The sequence below is a fragment of the Oncorhynchus clarkii genome, chromosome 16 (genome assembly GCF_045791955.1).
Source record: "Oncorhynchus clarkii lewisi isolate Uvic-CL-2024 chromosome 16, UVic_Ocla_1.0, whole genome shotgun sequence".
Lineage (NCBI taxonomy): Eukaryota > Metazoa > Chordata > Actinopteri > Salmoniformes > Salmonidae > Oncorhynchus > Oncorhynchus clarkii.
Window position 1 is genome coordinate 33,546,159 of NC_092162.1, and position 18,715 is coordinate 33,564,873.

Below are 18,715 nucleotides of genomic sequence, written 5' to 3' on the forward strand. Positions count from 1 at the left end.
CATTAACATCTATGTGACCAACAAATGTGATTTGATTTATGTCTCTCATCCCCTGAAATTGACTTCTGGGTATAGTTTTGTTTGGCTAGGCATGGTGTTGTGCTCTAGCATTGCCAGTGGTGCTGAAGGAAGAGTGTTACTGTGGCCAATGATGGTGTTCTTAAGAGCTGATCAGAGTTCAGTTGTGAAGCTTTTAACCTTTGGATAGATAGCTGATCCTAGATCTTGAAGGCAACTTGTGCTTCAGACTAGCATAGTGAATCCTATGATAACCACAACCTTCTAGAATAGCCAAGAATAATGCATTTATTTAATTAAAGTAATGGACAATTAATAATGGCTGTCCAACTTTCTTCCTCCATTCCGTGTTCTCTCACAATACAGATGGATTCAATCTTTATCTTACGCATAACATCGCAAATTCCTATTGGTTAATTTGACTTCATTAGTAGTAATAGAGGCGTAAGTCTCTTTCTGCTGACACCATTGATGTCAGGCTTTACTAAATTAATTAATAACTAACCACATACTGTATACAGTGGCAAGAAAAAGTATGAGAACCCGTTAGAATTACGTGGACTTCTGCATAAATCTGCAATAAAATTTGATCTGATCTTCATCTGAGTCACAACAAAAGACAAACACAGTCTGCTTAAACTAATAACACAAAAACAAGTATACGTTTTCATGTCTTTATTGAACACACTGTGTAAACATTCACAGTGTAGGGTGGAAAAAGTATGTGAACCCTTGGATTTAATAACTGGTTGACCTTCCTTTGGCAGCAATAACCTCAACCAAACATTTTTTGTAGTTACGGATCAGACCTACACAACGGTCAGGAGGAATTTTGGACCTTCCTCTTTACAAAACTGTTTCGGTTCCACAATATTCTTGGGATATCTGGTGTGAACCACTCGAGGTCATGCCACAGCATCTCAATCGGGTTGAGGTCAGGACTGACTGGGCCACTCCAGAGGGCGTATTTTCTTCTGTGTTGTTGTCCTGTTGCATCATTTCACTTCTGTTGAGCTGCAATTAGCGGACAGGTAGCCTTACATTCTCCTGCAAAATGTCTTGATAAACTTGGGAATACATTTTTCCATTGATGATAGCAAGCTGCCCTGAGGCAGCAAAGTAGCACCAAACCATGATGCTCCCTACCTCCACCATCCTTTACAGTTGGGATTAGGTTTTGATGGTGGTGTACTGTGCCTTTTTCTGTTGCGTGTTCCTTCCAAACAACACAACTTTAGTTTAATCTGTCCACAGAATATTTTGCCAGTAGCGTTGTGGAACATCCAGGTGCTCTTTTGCAAACTTCAGACGTGCAGCAATGTTTTTTTGGACAGCAGTGGCTTCTTCCGTGGGGTCCTCCCATGAACATCATTCTTGTTTAGTGTTTTACATATTGTAGACTCGTCAACATACAGTTTAAGTAGGAAGTTTACATACACCTTAGCCAAATACATTTAAACTAAGTTTTTCACAATTCCTGAAATTTTATCCAAGTAAAAATGCCCTGTCTTAAGTCAGTTAGGATCACCACTTTATTTTAAGAATCATATTCCCAGTGGGTCAGAAGTTTACATACACTCAGTTAGTATTTGGTAGCATTGCCTTTAAATTGTTTAACTTGGGTCCAATGTTTTGGGTAGCCTTCCACAAGCTTCCTACAATAAGTTGGGTGCATTTTGGCCCATTCCTCCGGCCAGAGCTGGTGTAACTGAGTCAGGTTTGTAGGCCTCCTTGCTCGCACACGCTTTTTCAGTTCTGCCCACACATTTTCTATAGGATTGAGGTCAGGGCTTTGTGATGGCCACTTTGTTGTCCTTAAGCCATTTGCCACAACTTTGGAAGTATGCTTGGGGTCATTGTCCATTTGGAAGACCCATTTGTGACCAAACTGATGTCTTGAGATGTTGCTTCAATATATCCACATAATTTTCCCTCCTCATAACGCCATCTAGTTTGTGAAGTGCACCAGTCCCTTCTGCAGCAAAGCACCCCCACAACATGATGCTGCCACCGCTGTGCTTCAGGGTTGGGATGGTGTTCTTCGGCTTGCAAGCATCCCCCTTTTTCCTCCAAACATAAATGATGGTCATTATGGCCAAACAGTTCTATTTTTGTTTTCAGACCAGAGGACATTTCTCCAAAAAGTACGATCTTTGTCCATAGGACTCGTTTTACTGTGGATATAGATACTTTTGTACCGGTTTCCTCCAGCATCTTCACAAGGTCCTTTGCTGCTGTTCTGGGATTGATTTGCACTTTTTGCACCAAAGTACGTTCATCTCTAGGAGACAGAACGTGTCTCTTTCCTGAGCGGTATGACGGTTGCATGGTCCCATGGTTTTTATACTTGTGTACTATTGTTTGTACAGATGAACGTGGTACCTTCAGGTGTTTGGAAATTGCTCCCAAGGATGAACCAGACTTGTTTTTTATGAGCTCTTGGCCGATTTCTTTAGATTTTCCCATGATGTCAATCAAAGAGGCACTGAGTTTGAAGGTAGGCATTGAAATGAATCCACAGGTACATCTCCAATTTGCCTATCAGAAGCTTCTAAAGCCATGACATTCTCTGGAATTTTTCAAGCTGTCTAAAGGCACAAGTCAACTTAGTGTATGTAAACTTCTGACCCACTGAAATTGTGATACAGTGAATTATAAGTGAAACAATTGTTGGAAAATTACTTGTGTCATGCACAAAGTAGATGTCCTAATCGACTTGCCAAACCTATAGTCTTTTAACAAGAAATTTGTGGAATGGTTGAAAAACGAGTTTTAATTACTCCAACCCAAGTGTATGTAAACTTCCGACTTCAACTGTAGATGTTAGCATCTTCCAGAGATTTCTGTAAGTCTTTAGCTGACACTACGATTCTTCTTAACCTCATTGAGCATTCTGCTCTGTGCTCTTGCAGTCATCTTTGCAGGATGGCCATTCCTAGGGAGAGTAGCAACAGTGCTGAAATTTTGTCTTAACGTACTGTTGTAACCCTTTCCAGCTTCATGCAAGGCAACAATTTGTAATCTTAGGTCTTCTGAGATCTCTTTTGTTCGAAATTTTGTGAGTGTTTATGGGGCAGGGCAGCTCTAACCAAAATCTTGTCTCATTGCTTCGACTCCAGGCTAGTTGACTCCTGACTCCAATTAGCTTTTGGAGAAGTCATTAGCCTAGGGGTTCACATACTTTCCCCAACCTACAATGTGAATGCTTAAATTATGTATTCAATATAGACAAGAAAAATACAATAAGTTGTGTGTTATTAGTTTAAGAACACTGTATTTGTCTATTGTTGTGACTTAGAAATCAGATCAAATGTTATGTCAAATTTATGCAGAAATCCAGGTCATTTCAAAGGCTTCACATACTTTTTCTCGCCACTATATGCATTTATACATGTATAGAATCTATAATATACGGTGTGATATCCACAAAAAAACATTGGAAGAGATCTATAAAGAGAGATCTATAAAGAGAGATCTACAAAGCTCTGAACGGCCATACTATGTAAGATAAACTGGGAGCGGGATAAATGTAACCACTGTAAAAGTTAAAATATCGATGTAAAATCCCGGATTGCCCCTTTAACAGGATGTTGAGTGGCAATAGAAAGAATGGTCCTTTCCACGTGGGTCATTTTGGCAATGTTGCTACGTCCATCTCTTGGTTGTCCATTGAAATGTGAAGAACTCAGAGCACAATGATTACATTACTATCATCAGAGGACAATCAATCCAAAATGTCTATCCTCTCCCTGTGTAGTAGTTCTGTCATTAATCTGGTGTGTTATGTCTAATAGCAATACCATAGCCCCACCTAGAGGTGGAAACTATAACCTCTCAATTACTCTCGTCTCTACCCATCTTTCTCTCTTCCCGCTCTACTCCTTTACCTCTTTCCCCCCTCATTTCATCTCCCCATCTTCCTATCCTTTCACACCGCACCATTTCCTCCTTACTTTAATGACTTCTTTCACCAGGTCTCTCTCCCTTTCATCACCCTTCTGTTTACTCATCCCTATTTCACTCCTCCTCATCTTTTTTTCTGTCATTTTCCCGCCCCAAGATCCTCTCGTCTTCCTATTTCACCACTGCACGTCCATTGACTTCTCCCTGCCTGCTCTACAGATCCATCTCTCTGCCTCCCTTTTCCTCCTCTCCCCGTTTCTCTCTCCCTCCCCCTCTTTCCCTCCCTCCCTCCCTCTCCCCCTCCTCCCTCTCACCTCGTCGTCGTGCACCAGTTCCTTCTTGACCACCTTCATGGCGTATATCTGTTCGTTCTTCTTGAGTCGCACCAGCAGCACCTTGGCGTAGCTCCCGCGGCCGATCACCCGGATCAGGTCGAAGTCCCCCAAGCCCAGCGCCAGCCCCTGGGAGATCTTGATGCCTTCGATCCCATCTACCACCGCTTTGATATCCTGTAAAGGAGGTTTGGATGGGAGAGAAACATTATGAAAGAGACATACAGTGAGCTCAAAAGTATTTGGCCAGTGATCATTTTGTTGTTGTTTAGGCTCTGTATTCCAGCACTTTGGATTTGAAATTATACAATGACTATGAACTTAAAGTGCAGACGGTCAGCTTTCATTTGAGGTTATTTTCATCCATATTGGGTGAACCGTTTAGAAATTACAGCATGTTTTGTACATAGTTGCCCCATTTTAGGGGACCAAAAATATTTAATTTATGTATATTAAAGTAGTAAAATGTTAGGTATTTGGTATACCTAGCACGTAATGTTGACATCAAGCTTGTGACTCTACACATTTGTTGTTTTGGTTATGTTTCAGATTATTTTGTGCCCAATAGAAATGAATGGTAAATAATGTATTGTGTCATTTAGGAGACACTTAATGTAAATAAAAATAGAAAATGTTTCTAAACACTTCTACATTTAAAAAAAATGCTAACCTCCCCTGTTATTGTAATAGTGAGAGGTTAGCATGTCTTGGGGGTATGATATAAAATGCTAACCTCCCCTGTTATTGTAATAGTGAGAGGTTAGCATGTCTTGGGAGTATGATATAAAATGCTAACTTCCCCTGTTATTGTAATAGTGAGAGGTTAGCATGTCTTGGGGGTATGATATAAAATGCTAACCTCCCCTGTTATTGTAATAGTGAGAGGTTAGCATGTCTTGGGGGTATGATATAAAATGCTAACCTCCCCTGTTATTGTAATAGTGAGAGGTTAGCATGTCTTGGGGGTATGATATAAAATGCTAACCTCCCCTGTTATTGCAATAGTGAGAGGTTAGCATGTCTTTGGAGTATGACATTTATGTGTTTAGCTTTCTCACTCGCTTGTGACTCTACACATTTGTTGTTTTGGTTATGTTTCAGATTATTTTGTGCCCAATAGAAATGAATGGTAAATAATGTATTGTGTCATTTAGGAGACACTTAATGTAAATAAAAATAGAAAATGTTTCTAAACACTTCTACAATTAAAAAAAATGCTAACCTCCCCTGTTATTGTAATAGTGAGAGGTTAGCATGTCTTGGGGGTATGATATAAAATGCTAACCTCCCCTGTTATTGTAATAGTGAGAGGTTAGTATGTCTTGGGGGTATGATATAAAATGCTAACCTCCCCTGTTATTGTAATAGTGAGAGGTTAGCATGTCTTGGGGGTATGATATAAAATGCTAACCTCCCCTGTTATTGTAATAGTGAGAGGTTAGCATGTCTTGGGGGTATGATATAAAATGCTAACTTCCCCTGTTATTGTAATAGTGAGAGGTTAGCATGTCTTTGGAGTATGACATTTATGTGTTTAGCTTTCTCACTCATCATTATTCAAGATTCATTCAGGACTATCCGTTATCATGGTAGCATCCACATAATGTAGAAGTGTTTAGAAACATATTCGATTCTTATTTACAATAAAAGTCTGTCAATACATTACTTACCATTCATTTCTATAGGGCACAAAATAATCTGAAACACAACCAAAACAAACAGCAAATGCATCTAACAAGTTTGTAGAGTCACAAGCTTGATGTTATCATTGCGTGCTAGGAATATGGGACCAAATACTTAACTGTAACAGAGCCAAAACAACAAACATGTGTCACTGTCCCAATACTTGTGGCACTCACTGTAGATAACCGTACACTGTTGAAAGGTCCTGCAGTGTATTTAGTGTAGCGTTTCGACCCAAAGGTTCCTGTCAGGCTTGAGGGAAGCGTTATGGTCATAGATAGAGCTAGTGTCATGCACATGTTGATATGATAAGCATATTTATTATAAGAATGCATTATTTACTGTGTCTGAATAAACTCACCTCGGAGTCCTCTTCAACTTTATCCATCTTGCAATTGTGTGGTAGGAAAGGTACTGAAGACAAGAGAGAAATAACTTGTTACCTAAGTTTTAATGCAGTCCTACCTAGAGTGGACTGAGGATTAAAAACCTTAGAGATCTCTATAGTCTACAGACATTTCCATTTAAATAGGGTGTTCCACAAGAATCCATGGCTCTATCTCGAATAGTCTTTCCGCCACTCATTGTATTCTATCTCCTCGTCTCTTCAACCGTATTGGAGAAGAAGGTCCAAGATCATTTTGAGAAGGTCCTTATCCATTGGATGAGAAGGTCAGAAGGGACCTCTCACCTTCTCATCCAATGGGTTTTGAGATTGAGGCAAAGAGAGAGGATGTGAGGAATCAAGGAAATGCAATTGAGATTCTCCCGTTGACTCCTTCTCAATTAATCTTTCCTTGATTCCTTGCCTCCTCTCAAAGGAGCATTGTGGGACGTATAGTTCACCCTTGTGACCAGCAGAGGGCCCAATGCTGTTCAGAGTGAGGTTCAGCTTTTTCCTGCCACTGCCCAAATATAATTATTATTGTACTATACTATTGTACAACCTACTGTCTAGTCTGCTGCTGGATGAGTGACCACCTACTGGGTGTCCAACCTTCACACTAACCCTGATAGAGAACCAGTGCACAAAAACAAGGAAGACCTTGTGCACAGCAGTGCATCTTGTTCAAGGTGCTGCTTCTGGCAGAAAAAACTGGGGTAAAAATCGCACACTTAGAAATATATATTTTTTCTTATTATTTTACAAATTGTGCTGTGCAGAATAGCACATGCAACTTTCTGATCAGTCTGTAAACAACAAAGGCATACTGATTCAAACATGCTCTTTCACTGTTTGGGAGAAGGTTCCAAGCTAGTTATTGGTTTTCATTGAATAGTGCCTTTTAAAGCCTTTGAAATGAGTGTTCACAAAGTGTCTCATGGTAGGAGTGCTGATTTAGGATCAGTTTTGCCTTTTCATAAGGAATAAGAAAGATCAGCACTGCTACTCTGAGAACCTTTTTTGCATACAGGCCCAGGCCCAATGTATCAAGACAATGAGACCAAGCCTGCACGTTTGTGGTCTTGAGTGTTCTCAAGGCTAAGACCACAAGATATCTTATTTGACTACATCACATATTAAAGGTTGAGTAAGTAAGAATTTTGTTCACAAATGTACCAAAATGTCTATTATATGTAAATAGTTAGTTGTTAGATGCTTCTCCCTACATATTTTTTTCAAAGCCATTTTAGCTTTCGCAATAGCTGTTCTGTCTGAACCGATTCGCAAATCACGGGAATTTGTTGCACAATGCAGAAGTTGGCTCCCTCCGAGGCATATGTTGCTAGGCAACCCCTATGCACTTGCCAGCATAGGCCTGCCCCCCCCCCCCCCCCCCCTCCGTGGCTAAAGCCAGTGTGAGAAACATGCTAACAAATGTTTGTGCTATGAATCTAAATAAATACTGCACTCTGACCCACAAAACTGTAAGCAAGGAAAGTGAACTTTAAAAGGTAATGTACTTTATTGGAATGTGCAGCAGTTGTTGGTAAGTAATGAATCTGCTTGCTTCTAACATGACTTACTGCATCTTTAAGTCTATATTGTTTTATAACAACTTACTTCCATCTGTATCCTCTGTGTCTTGAGGGAGGAGGTCTACCTCTTCACTCTTCTCATCTAAAGGGGGCTCCTGTGATGGCATGACTGGCTCCTGCCAAGAGAAGACAGGCAAATAGCCTCACTTGGTTGAGGCTGACAAAGAGCATCAAGCTAATCATGACTAGGTCCTTGGAGACACTGGGAAGAAGGGGATTTATTTTAAGAGGTGTTCCACGGTGATAGACATCTTTTTAACAAAAGACCACAGAAGTTGAGAAGTCTGCATATGTTTCACAACAAAGCACTTAAAATGTATTTTATGCAGTTCTAACCATGAGGCTCACCTCGCTATCTAATCAACAGGGAAATCTCATGTGCCATTTCAACGGGGATCAAAATGTTTGTTGATAGACAATCGTCAGATTACATGAAGAAACAAAACACAGCATAGAGATCTACTAAAGTGGACATTGGTTGACTATTGCCCTGGGTTTTCAGGCACCGGGTTTGCTTTAGTCTAAATGCCAAACGGGCTGATTGCAAGGACCCCTTAGATTCTGTATGTTAACCGTCTGTCACTAGAGATCAACCTCATGAAGTCTCAGTATACAGTACACTGCAGTATGTGTGCATCCCAAATGGCACCCTGTTCCCTATATAGTGCACTTATTTTGAACAGGGCCCAGTTCTGGTCAAAAATAGTGCATTACATAGGGAATAGGGTGCCATTTTGAATGCAGTCTATATCTAAAGATAGTGGATATGAAACTCGCCCATAGCATGTTAGCTGGAGTATATTGAGAACTAAAGCCAACTGTTTCTCATGAAATAACAGACCAGTCTTTTGCTCTGTTGACAAAGAAGGTTGGCTTTGAGTTATATATGTGTTGTGCTAGTTCGATTCACGCTCAGGCAGAACAGAATTTACTCTGTTACAAATATACACCAGTACTTCAAATAGTAATGTTTCATTTAGATGTCTTCATAATTCACCATTTTATTCCTGAATGTAATCTTATTTTACTCAAAAGTTGAATAATTAAAATGCAAAACTTAGTTTCACCCTAATGCAGTTGAATAGTACCCCCCTCCCTCCCCTCAAACATTCACTGAAGTTGGTGAAATGCTTATGAAGACTGTGAATGCTCTATAAATCAATTATAAGCTCACCATTATGCCTTTTTCAATGCCATTTGTGAAGTGTCTTAGTGCTTATGAAGGCTCTATAAATCATATGTGGTTCCGATGCTTTAACATGACGGATTGGGCAGAGTACTGTCCAATCCGTCATGAGATACTATATCTATGGTACTCACCATATGCCTTTGGCAGGTCAGAGGGACAAGTGTGTGACAGCGCTTATGGACCAGCAGTTTGCAGTTGATACACTTGTAGCCCTGCCTCCCCAGCCCCCATATCCTTTCACTGCAGTGGCCACAGTACGCTTTCTGTTAGGGACAGACAGAGACAAATTGGGAGATAGTTAGTGTAACAACCCCTATCAGTCTGAGCTCATGACAATGGGTTGACACTATCGCAGTCATTGATCAAGAATCAATGGACAACAGGTGAGGCAGACACGTGAAGGAGATCATGATAGATGCAGAGTGGTTGAGTTAGGCCTAGGCACCATCTTACATCAACTGGGAGCATGCTTGTTTTGTTACAATCGGCTATACATTTCACAGGTATATATGCCATTTAACAGCCGCTTTTATCCAAAGCGACTTAGTGTGTGCGTACATATGGGTGCTCCAGTGGGAATCAAACCCACGCTGTTTTGTCTGGCCCAGACGCTATTAGGCTTATAACATCTGTGGTCCAGCACACATCAGAACCCGGACACTTAGGGACGTTATGTCTACCACAGGCATATCCACAAACACATTCGGAGCCAGTTGTTTACTAACAGTCTCAAAAGAGCGGCACCACAGTGCAATGAGTGCTGAAGTTAAAAGTGACGTTGCCATGGAAACGCCATGCAGAGAAACTTCAAAGCTTAGCTACCCCTACCCCACCACTCCGCAGCCCAAACTGACTCAATAGAGAGAGACCGAAATAATAAAGAGAGAAAGAGATGGAGGGAGAGACAGAGTTTGAGAGGGAGAAAGAGAGGCAGCGGTTCGGGCGGTTCATAAATAAATCAAGACAAAATTTGTTTTCCCTCTCCGCTCAGTGCAGACGAGGGAGTAATTAAGGCGCCTGTTGTGAGGTGAGAAACTTTGAAGGCAGACTTTCCACACTCTCTGTCAAGACTTTGGGGAGCGCATTTCAATAGCAGAGGATACACGAGGGGGCATAACATATGCCCTTTGTTCTTTAAAAGAGCCACAAGATCTTCAGATAATTTTTTGACTCACTAGCTATGTTCGATGTTCCAAAGACACTAACACAAGGTAGGAAGGAGGAAATACTGAGGGACCAAAAACGTAAGATGTTAGGCCTACAAAAGAAACATATGTGGTCTTCTTGACTAGAAACATGCTGAATATGGACATTTTTGTGATTTAGCACAATTTAAGAGTCACTTATAGCCCCGATGCAGTGTTCTTAATTTACAATTTTATGTCTAATAAATCAATGTGTGTGTTCATTTTTTTATCAATTATTTCCCTGAGCCTCCATCACTGAAATGCTCAGTCAGACTGTACAGGTGTGGGGATACAAATTTGATACATTAAGCTCCGATTGGCTGATAGAATCGCCTAGAGCCCACCACTTACCCCTTCAAAAAAATGTATGCACATGCTATTCAACCTGTCAGTTGGAGCTGGACCCTGAAAGCAACAAACTTCCACAAGTGTGTAGGCTACTTTGTTTTGTCACCAAAACTAAAGGCATACATAATACATGCTTAATTTGCAATATCATTGTTATACTGTTTTCAATAGAAGACGCAGGACCAGAACAGCCTTCTTCCAAGGTGGACCATCCTGGACTATACCCTGTCTGCCGTCTATTCATCATATACAGGGCAGACTACTGATCATCTACAGGGCAGAATACAGGACAGACTACTGATCATCTACAGGGCAGACTACTGATCAACTACAGGGCAGAATACAGGGCAGACTACTGATCATCTACAGGGCAGACTACTGATCATCTACAGGACAGACTACTGATCATCTACAGGGCAGAATACAGGGCAGACTACTGATCATCTACAGGGCAGACTACTGATCATCTACAGGGCAGACTACTCATCAACTACAGGGCAGAATACAGGGCAGACTACTGATCATCTACAGGGCAGACTACTGATCATCTACAGGGCAGAATACAGGGCAGACTACTGATCATCTACAGGGCAGACTACTGATCATCTACAGGGCAGACTACTGATCAACTACAGGGCAGACTACTGATCATCTACAGGGCAGACTACTGATCATCTACAGGGCAGACTACTGATCATCTACAGGGCAGACTACTGATCAACTACAGGGCAGAATACAGGGCAGACTACTGATCATCTACAGGGCAGACTACTGATCATCTACAGGACAGACTACTGATCATCTACAGGGCAGACTACTGATCATCTACAGGGCAGACTACTGATCATCTACAGGGCAGAATACAGGGCAGACTACTGATCATCTACAGGGCAGACTACTGATCAACTACAGGGCAGAATACAGGGCAGACTACTGATCATCTACAGGGCAGACTACTGATCATCTACAGGACAGACTACTGATCATCTACAGGGCAGACTACTGATCATCTACAGGGCAGAATACAGAGCAGACTACTGATCATCTACAGGGCAGACTACTGCACATCTACAGGGCAGAATACAGAGAATACTACTGATCATCTACAGAGCAGACTACTGATCATCTACAGGGCAGAATACAGAGCAGACTACTGATCATCTACAGGGCAGAATACTGATCATCTACAGGGCAGACTACTGATCATCTACAGGGCAGAATACAGAGCAGACTACTGATCATCTACAGGGCAGAATACAGAGCAGACTACTGATCATCTACAGAGCAGACTACTGATCATCTACAGGGCAGACTACTGATCATCTACAGGGCAGACTACTGATCATCTACAGGGCAGACTACTGATAATCTACAGGGCAGACTACTGATCATCTACAGGGCAGACTATATGGTATAATCTTCAGTAGCATCTCAATGCTTATTTCAGAATTTTACAGAATGGACTTTGATGATACTGGATATTAGAACTTTACAATTTTTCTAACAAGTAAACCATCTTGAATTACACATTTTGGAATGGTTTCTGCTGTTGAAAGTGAATAAAGAAAGCCGACTGCAATGAAAGGTTGTTGTCTCGTCAGATCATCACACAACATAATAAACAGATCGTAAACAAGGTTATGATGAAAGTCTAAATCATGGCATGTAAGCATCTTTTCCAGTTATTGTTTTACATGTGCTCAAGATCGGGAAGGTGTTCCTGTAAAAGGAAAATAGCTCAAAGTAAGAGGGTTTTAGCTAAACATAATCAGGTAGCAGGTATAGAGCAGCAACGAAGTAGTCATTGATGGTATCGAGAACAAAATAGGAGTGGCTTTATTTACATGGTCATCACCAGCTTTCCCGAACACTGACATTACTATACACAACTATAATCTCCTCCCGTGACAGGAAAGGTGGACGACTTAGTATTGCACACACCCAATTACCCTCAGCATCTCAACAAGAACTTGTTTGGCGGAATTTGTTGTTATATGTGATGGTTGGGGTGGAAATTTATTGGGTAATAGATCTCCGGGAGGATGATTGGTGACCACAGCTCCTACACACACTACAAATGTGTCTTCAAATAGTCATAATCAAATCACAGATAGACTCATAGCCCCTACCCATTGACAATTCCTACTAATCGGTTATAAGGCATGGTTCAACCAATACACTGTCTGTAAAAACAATTATATATAACTTTTGTCCCCATTGCAGAACAATCTTGAGTCTATTTGACACATTTTCAGTACATGTACTGGCTAAACCCTGCTCTTTGACAGACGTAGTAGGAATTGTCAAAGGACAAGGGCTACTCGTCTATCTATGATTGGCTGTATGACCAATAGAAGACATGGTATTCATTACAGGTATCTGGCCTATTGGAGCCTTGTCAGTTGGGGCTGGGACTATCTGGGCCATAGCAACAGAGTGGAGCTACAGCCTGCATAGTCCTTTACATCCACCAGGAGGCCCAGGATGCCTAGGGAACACATCCTGGGTGGCTTTGGGAGCTTGTCTGCAGAAAGAAATGGACAGACAAACAAAATGTGAGTTGCAATACATCTGAACTGTCGTGACATCCGCCGAAGTCGGTCCCTCTCCTTGTCCGGGCGGTGTTCGGCGCTTCGACGTCACCGACCTTCTAGCCATCGTTGATCCATTTTCCATTGGTTTTGTCTCGTCTTCCTACACACCTGGTTCCAATCCCATCAATTACATGTTTCCCCTCATATCCTTGTCGGAGATTGTTTGTTGTATGTAGGTGTTTATTGTTATTCTGGTGGGCGGCGGGTTTTGCACCCTCTATTTGTTATTTTGTATACTTTGGTTTTCGGAGGTTTATTAAACAGCTCCGTTCTGACCAAGTTCGTTCTCCTGCGCCTGACTTCCCTGCCACCAGCACGCACCACATTACATGAACCACTTTCATATCCATACCATAATTTGCTAGATTAAAACTGAATATTCAATGCCCTTTTATACTTTACCCTATGCTTATAGAATGTGGTGACATAAAAATAGTTATTGGTAAGTGGTAATCCAATCAACAGCCAACGTTAACTTTTTTATTCTGGGCTATTACAGTCTGTTATTACAAATCAGTCTGACAGTACTTTGGCAGTATTTCAACCTGAAGGAAGTATGGTTTGAAGTGACTGAAATTATTTAGAAAGTTATTGGGAAGTGATCAGAAGATCACCAGGCAATAATTCTGTATGATCTTGTGTGTAGATAATTGCTTTCAATGATGTGGTGCTTTTCCCCACAGTCTGATTATGCCTGGTCCTGTCTGCTCTAATGTTGTCCTGCACAGCTTGTGAGCAGCTCATGTTCCTGACATTCCATTCCTGATTCTTAGATGTCAGGAATGGGGTCATAATACAGTGGCTCCAACCGGTTCAAATTCAGAGCCACATTTGCAGGAGAAAAACAGAAAGCACTCTGTTTATCACAACCGCATTCTATGAACTGTTCTATGAACTTAGCGGCACATTTTTATTTTATTCAGAGCTGTCTTATGACCCCATTTTCAAATCAGGCGAACCCTTTGGGGAAAGTAGCGGGGAAGTCCAGTTGCCTCACACAATGTAAACTGTAAAACTTCAAGCCTACTTTCCGTGGGGATACAGTTAGCAAAGTAGTTAAGTAGCTAGCTAGCTTCGACCGCTAGATGCTGACGTGACATACATTTACTTACGTATGCGTACATAATAAAGCAATGTCAGAATCGCAGAATAGCTAAATGTCATGTCAGTATCCTAGCTAACTGCTATCGAAGTTACAAGCTAACTTTAGCCAGCTGAATCCCAGACATAGGAGAAAAGTGTAGCTGGCTATGTGAGAACGTTGTTTACATTGCGGGAGACAATGTCTGCCTACTAGGCCCTAGGGCAACGTTTCCCCGTTACAATTCTGACATGATATTTTATGTAGCTGGCCACAGGTACATATATAAATATCACGTCAGTAGCTAACGGTAGCTAGCTAGCTATCCTAGATGTGGTCGAGGCTAGCAGTTAGCTAGCTAGCAGCAGCACCACGATATCATGTTCGTTACTTTTCATAATAATAGTTAGCTATAAGGATAACGGAGTCGCCTCTTCACTGTTGACATTGAAACTGGTGTTTTGCAGGTACTATTTAATGAGGCTGCCAGTTGAGGACTTGTGGAGGCATCTGTTTCTCAAACTAGACACTCAAATGTACTTGTCCTCTTGATCAGCTGTGCACCAGGGCCTCCCACTCCTTTCTATTCTGGTTAGGGCCAGTTTGCGCTGTTTTGTGAAGGGGGAAGTACACAGCGTTGTACGAGATCTTCAGTTTCTTGGCAATTTCTCGTATGGAATAGCCTGACGAGTTTCAGAAGAAAGTGCTTTGCTTCTGGCCATTTTGAGCCTGTAATTGAAGCCACAAATGCTGATGCTCCAGATACTCAACTAGTCTACTAGTCTAACAACAGTTTTCAGCTGTGCTAACATAATTGCAAAAGGGTTTTCTAATGATCAATTAGCCTTTTAAAATTATAAACTTGGATTAGCTAACACAATGTGCCTTTGGAACACAGGAGTGATGGTTGCTGATAATGGGCCTATATAGATATTCCAGCTACAATAGTCATTTACAACATTAACAATGTCTACACTGTATTTCTGATCAATTTGATGTTATTTGAATGGACAGAAAATTAGCTTTTCTTTGAAGTGACCCCAAACTTTTGAACGGTAGTGTATACCCCAAGTGGTCACTACTACTACTACTCTCTTGTCTGTTCTTCCCTAATGGGACAGTAAATTATAGGGGTAGGGTGCTATTTGGGATGCACTTCCTGTATGAGCCAGCTCACTGTCAGCTCCAAAATGGCTAATACACGTCTTCTCACTGGCTGGCCTTTGCTGGGCCATAATGCTGCTAAGCGCTAGGAGAGCACTAGGGAAGCAATGTGGAACGAGCCCAATTTAAAGTGCATTAGCTCGGCATGCAGTTGGCCCTGAGTCATAGTGGTTAAATCAACCCCTCAGAGACAACTTCCCCACTGCTCTGTTAGATAACAGACATTATATAGCCATCCCAATCTGGGATATTTACATGGGATATTCAGTTGTGTGTGTGTGTACAGGAATGTTTTGCTCATGTTCACCAATAAAAAGGTTGCTAACAATGCAACAAAAATCTAAAAAAAAAAAAGTCTGTAAGTCAGCTTACTGTACACCAAAACTGACAACAAGTAAGTAATACATTTTATTGGAGAAAATGTAAACAATCTCTCTCCCGCGTCTCATTGGTAAGCTGTGAACTGACGACTGCTTTGTTTGGGTTCTATATATACGCAACATGCTAAAGGAGCTACTAACGAAAACAGGAGCTCCAGTCAGTCATCTCCCTAATGGAGTGCTAGCTCATAGCTGAGAACGCTAATGGCAGGAATACAACATTCTGATACATTACCTGCACCACAGCTACTAAAGGGACCCCATTATTTCTAATGGTAGGCATTCACAAATAATCTTTGTTGTACAGGACAGAGGTAAGATATGGAGATGGAGAGAGACAGAAGAGAGGGACAAGAAGGGAGAGGGATAAAGAGAGGGACAACAAGGGAGAGGGATAAAGAGAGGGAGGGATGGTGTGAGGGATTGAGAGCGGGGGAGGGAGAGAGCAGTTGAGAGAGGGAGGGAGGAAGAGGGATGGGAAAAGAATAGGGGAGAGGAGAAACCTGACCTACTTCTGCTGGATGACTTGTTTATACTGTATAGAGGAGCGAGATAAAAAGAGGGGAGAAGGAGGGATGGTGTAAGGCATGGAGAGGAGAGACGTTTGGGAAAGACTGCGCCAAAAAATGACTTACTGTAAAACCATGTGCCGTAGTGACAAATGTGACATCATAGTGACACAACTATCCACCTTAGACAAGCAATTTGGTGTGGCTGACAAATGAATGTACATGGAGGAAATACAGAAGGACAGATTATAGAAGCTTATAAAAATAAAATGTTTGCCAAAACTATACCAGTCTAATGTCTAAGCAAATAAACATGGCTCCAACATAACATTCAGTCTCTTCCAGCACATCAGTGAGGGGGATGGGCTGCCTAATGGAGGTCTACTGGAATGAGGAGACTACAGTACAGTGCTGAATTGGCAGATCAGAGCTCAGTCTGGTCTAGACGTCCACTAGTAGACAAAAGCACCCAAGGTCCATCCTGTATTTTGGTAATATCTTCAAGCACACGAGCCCTGCCCCTGACTCCCATTTCCTTTCAGATGCAATAGGTACTTAAGGGCCTGCCTTTAACAATATTACCCTCCTAGGCTCGCCTTCAAGCCAGAGTGGACACTAACACTGGCAGTGCATTAAAGCATTACAGATTGCCACAACAACATGCAGACGCTTTCTGTCTCTAACCGTAAACTACCTGTCCAGTGAAAATCTCACTTATAAAAGTTCATATTCGGTTAACTCAAACCAAAATAATGTTGTTGACTCATCCTATACTCATATTTGTGGCCAAAGCATAAATTGGAGAAAAAAACAATTAGAAAAGACCCACCTCAAACTTGTATCTCAAACAGACCGTTTTAAAAATACTTAATTTGTATTAGGTAACACTTTATTTGATGCTCTACATTTCAACTAACTATCTACTAACACTAACCCTCTCCAAACACCCCACAGGGCCGTTATTTGCAAGAGGAAGGGACGCAGGTACAGAGGACAAAGAGCCGGATGCCTGGTCAGGACCCGGAGAAGGCGAGTGGAAAAGCTGCCATTGCATATTTGCGGTCTGTGCATATTTGTAAACAACAGCTGGTGCACGAAATCTAAGGAAGTCTAGATTTGGCTCGCCTGAAGTAGAGTATATTGTGATAAATTGCAGACCACACTACTTGCCTCGAGAGTTTTCAGCTATACTTTTTGTGGCTGTTTATTTACCACCACAGACAGATGCTGGCACTAAGACCGCACTCAGTCAGCTGTATAAGGAAATAAGCAAACAGGAAACCACTCACCCAGGCAGCGCTCCTAGTGGCCGGAGACTTTAATGCAGGGAAACTTAAATCAGTTCTACCAAATTTCTATCAACATGTTAAATGTGCAACCAGAGGGAAAATAATTCTAGATCACGTGTACTCCACACACAGAGACGCGTCCAAAGCTCTCCCTCCATTTGGTAAATCCAACCACAACTCTATCCTCCTGATTCCTGCTTACAAGCTAAAATTAAAGCAGGAAGCACCAGTGACTCGGTCTATAAAAAAGTGGTCAGACGCGTAGCACTGACGTCCGTAGCCATGAAGTGCTTTGAAAGGTTGGTAATGGCTCACATCAACACCGTTATCAAAGAAACCCTAGACCCACTTCAATTTGCATACCGCCCAAACAGATCCACAGATGATGCAATCTCTATTGCACTCCACACTGCCCTTTCCCACCTGGACAAAAGGAACACTTATGTGAGAATGCTATTCATTGACTACAGCTCAGCGTTCAACACCATAGTACCCTCAAAGCTCATCACTAAGCTAAGGATCCTGGGACTAAACACCTCCCTTTGCAACTGGATCCTGGACTTCCTGATGGGTCGCCCCCAGGTGGTGAGGGTAGGTAGCAACACATCTGCCGATCCTTAACACAGGAGCTCCCCATGGGTGCGTGCTCAGTCCCCTCCTGTACTACCTGTTCACCTACAACTGCATGGCCAGGCACAACTCCAACACCATCATTAAGTTTGCAGACAACACAACAGTGGTAGGCATGATCACCGACAGTGACGAGTCGGCCTATAGGGAGGAGGTCAGAGACCTGGCCGGGTGGTGCCAGAATAACAATCTATCCCTCAAAGCAACCAAGACAAAGGAGATTATTGTGGACTTCAGGAAAAGGAGGACCGAGCACGCCCCATTCTCATCGACGGGGCTGTAGTGGAGTTTCAAATTCCTTGGTGTCCACATCAACAACAAACTAGAATGGCCCAAACACCAAGACAGTCATGAAGAGGGCACGACAAAGCCTATTCACCCCTCAGGAAACTAAAAAGATTTGGCATGGGTCCTGAGATCCTCAAAAA

At 41.9% G+C, this 18,715-nt stretch overlaps 1 protein-coding gene across 4 annotated transcripts in view; it reads right to left on the reverse strand.

Moving 5' to 3' along the window:
- The window catches only part of LOC139368337 (protein kinase C zeta type-like), a 163,489-nt gene that overhangs the window by 49,917 nt on the left and 94,857 nt on the right, over window positions 1-18,715 (reverse strand). For all 4 annotated transcript variants that reach the window (XM_071107099.1, XM_071107098.1, XM_071107097.1 and 1 more), the window contains 4 exons: window positions 9,237-9,368; window positions 7,942-8,032; window positions 6,298-6,350; window positions 4,236-4,430 (listed from right to left, as the gene is read on the reverse strand). In XM_071107099.1, the coding sequence (XP_070963200.1) occupies window positions 4,236-4,430; window positions 6,298-6,350; window positions 7,942-8,032; window positions 9,237-9,368 (471 nt within the window). The remainder of the gene's footprint in view (window positions 1-4,235; window positions 4,431-6,297; window positions 6,351-7,941; window positions 8,033-9,236; window positions 9,369-18,715) is intronic.